Source organism: Terrapene carolina, unplaced genomic scaffold (assembly GCF_002925995.2).
Source record: "Terrapene carolina triunguis isolate 2854851 unplaced genomic scaffold, T_m_triunguis-2.0 Scaffold51455, whole genome shotgun sequence".
NCBI lineage: Eukaryota > Metazoa > Chordata > Testudines > Emydidae > Terrapene > Terrapene triunguis.
This window is the reverse complement of record NW_020715806.1, coordinates 3,056-5,367: the sequence shown is the minus strand read 5'-3', so window position 1 is coordinate 5,367 and position 2,312 is coordinate 3,056. Positions and strand designations below refer to the sequence as shown.

At 56.2% G+C, this 2,312-nt stretch overlaps 1 protein-coding gene across 1 annotated transcript in view; it reads right to left on the bottom strand.

Moving 5' to 3' along the window:
• Positions 1–922: 922 nt before the first annotated feature.
• The window catches only part of LOC112123375 (tenascin-X-like), a gene marked incomplete at its 5' end in the record, with an annotated part of 4,207 nt that continues 2,817 nt past the window's right edge, over positions 923–2,312 (bottom strand). Inside the window, one exon of the mRNA XM_029914449.1 lies at positions 923–1,279. Within this exon, the coding sequence (XP_029770309.1) occupies positions 924–1,279 (356 nt within the window). The remainder of the gene's footprint in view (positions 1,280–2,312) is intronic.

The window sequence follows — 2,312 nt, the reverse complement described above, 5'->3', positions numbered from 1 at the left end:
ACCTAACGGGGGGCGTGAAACTGGAGGGGCCTGGTGTAATTCTCACCAAGGAATGGGAGGGATGCGGGGGCATCCATGGGAACGGGGGTAGGTTCGAACTTCCCCCGGGTCACTGGCTAAAGTGACCCCGCTCAGTTCGGTCTCGGAGGGGGGAGAGATGTGACGAACTGGGACTGTTCTTAATGTGGTCTGTGAATGCTGACAGGGGAGTGTGGCTGGGATAGTCGGCATTGGGGGATGGGAGACTGACCGAAGGAGAATACCTGAGCATGTAACATGAGAACCCAGGAAGGGGGAGAGGCCAGGTGACACCTTTGCCCGGGAAACTGAACAAAGGCTGTGGGAGGGGTCGCTGAAGGCAGAGTTGGAGGAGCTGGCTAGTGACCATGGCTGGGAGGTAGACGGGGCTCTGACCTCCCAGGGGGGCTAGGGTGCCCGAGGACCCCAAGATGGACCTAACTGGGGGGGTCCTGTTGTCTGCGCCTGCATGACCTGTCTTGGACTGTATTCCTGTCATCTAAATAAACCTCCTGCTTTACTGGCTGGCTGAGAGTCATGGTGAATCGCAGGACGCCGGGGGTGCAGGGCCCTGAGTCCCCCCACACTCCGCGACACCCATATACATCCATTCCTCTATCTACTCATCGATGACCATCCCCTCCATCCATCCATTCACTCCTTTAGACACCCATCCATGTACCTATCTGTTCATCCATCTGTTCCCATACACATCATTCCATTCACTCACCCTGCCCCATGCACACCGATCCAGCTGTCTGTCTGTCTATGCATACATACATACGTACACCCATGACCATCTACTCTCCTATCTATCCATTGAATGGCCGGCAATCTGGCTGTGGATGCAGGACTCTTGGAAGCATCTTCTTCGGAACGTCCTGGCCCAGTGTTTGGTGTCCATGTCACACTGGAAAGCAAAGGGGGTGGGAGGGGAAGGAGCTGCGTCCCCAGAGCAGCCGCTGACCTGTGACGATGTCAGTGGAGACAGGGCCGAGGCGCTTGCGGCCGGAGATGCCGTAGAGGTTGAACTTGTATCTGTGGGAGGGGGCCAGGTTGGTTACAGTGACTGTGCGGGATCCCCCATCCATGGGCAGTGCCTGGAGTTTCCCCTCCGCGTCCTTGTACTGGAGGAGGAAGGAGTTGAAGTCCCCGGTCTGGACGGTCCAGGAGAGCAGGATGGAGTTGTGGGTGACATCAGAGGCCGAGAGCTCCCCCAGGCTGGGCTGGAAGGTGAGTTCCTGCACCCGCGGCTCCTTGGCTGGAACAAGGAGGCGGGTTAGGGCATGGCTGGATTAGGGTAGCTGACCAGGTCCTTGGGGGGCCGGGCAGTTCCTACCCAGAGGGGATCAGCAGAGAAGATTAGTGGGACGAGGGCGCAGGGAGCCCCAGAGACCAGCCCCAGGACACAGCTGCATCCTGGTGCTGGGAAGGAGAGCTGGGGACACACAAATGGACGGGCCATGTCTGCAAAGAGGATCCCACATTCCCAGGTTCCCCGTGACCATCACACCTCCCTGGAGGGGTCGGCCCAGATCAACCGGCACAAACCTCAGTGAGAGTTGGGCTGAGACAGGATGGAATGAAGAACAAATGAGAGGGAAAGAGAAGGGCGTGAACTAAAGTCACCAAAGTCAATGGATAGATCCCCATTGACACCCACCCATCCCCAAACACTCCTCCATCCATCCCTGTACGCACCCATCCATCCACCTGTCCAAGCATGCATCACCACACCCAACCCACCCATTGTTGCTGCTGGAGCCACCTGGCAGAAGAGTTACACATACACATCTACCCATGCATCCCCCAAAACACCCATCCAGCCCCATCCATATCTACCCACCCTTCCATCTGTCCATCCTGCCATACACCCCCATACATATCTGCCCACCCTTCCATCTGTCCATCCATCCATCCACCCCCATACATATCTACCCACCCTTCTGTCTGTCCATCTATCCATCCACCCCATACATATCTACGCACCCTTCCATCTGTCCCTCCATACATCCACCCCCATACATAACTACCCACCCTTCCATCTGTCCATCCATCCACCCCCATACATATATATCCACCCTTCATTCCTTACTCCATCCATCCTCCCCCATACATATCTACCCACTCTTCTGTCTGACCATCCATCCATCCACCCCCATACATATCTACCCACTCTTCCATCTGTCCATCCATCCATCCCCATACATATCTACCCACCCTTCTGTCTGTCCATCCCTCCATAAATCCCCATACATATCTACCCACTCTTCCACCTGTCCATCCATCCATCC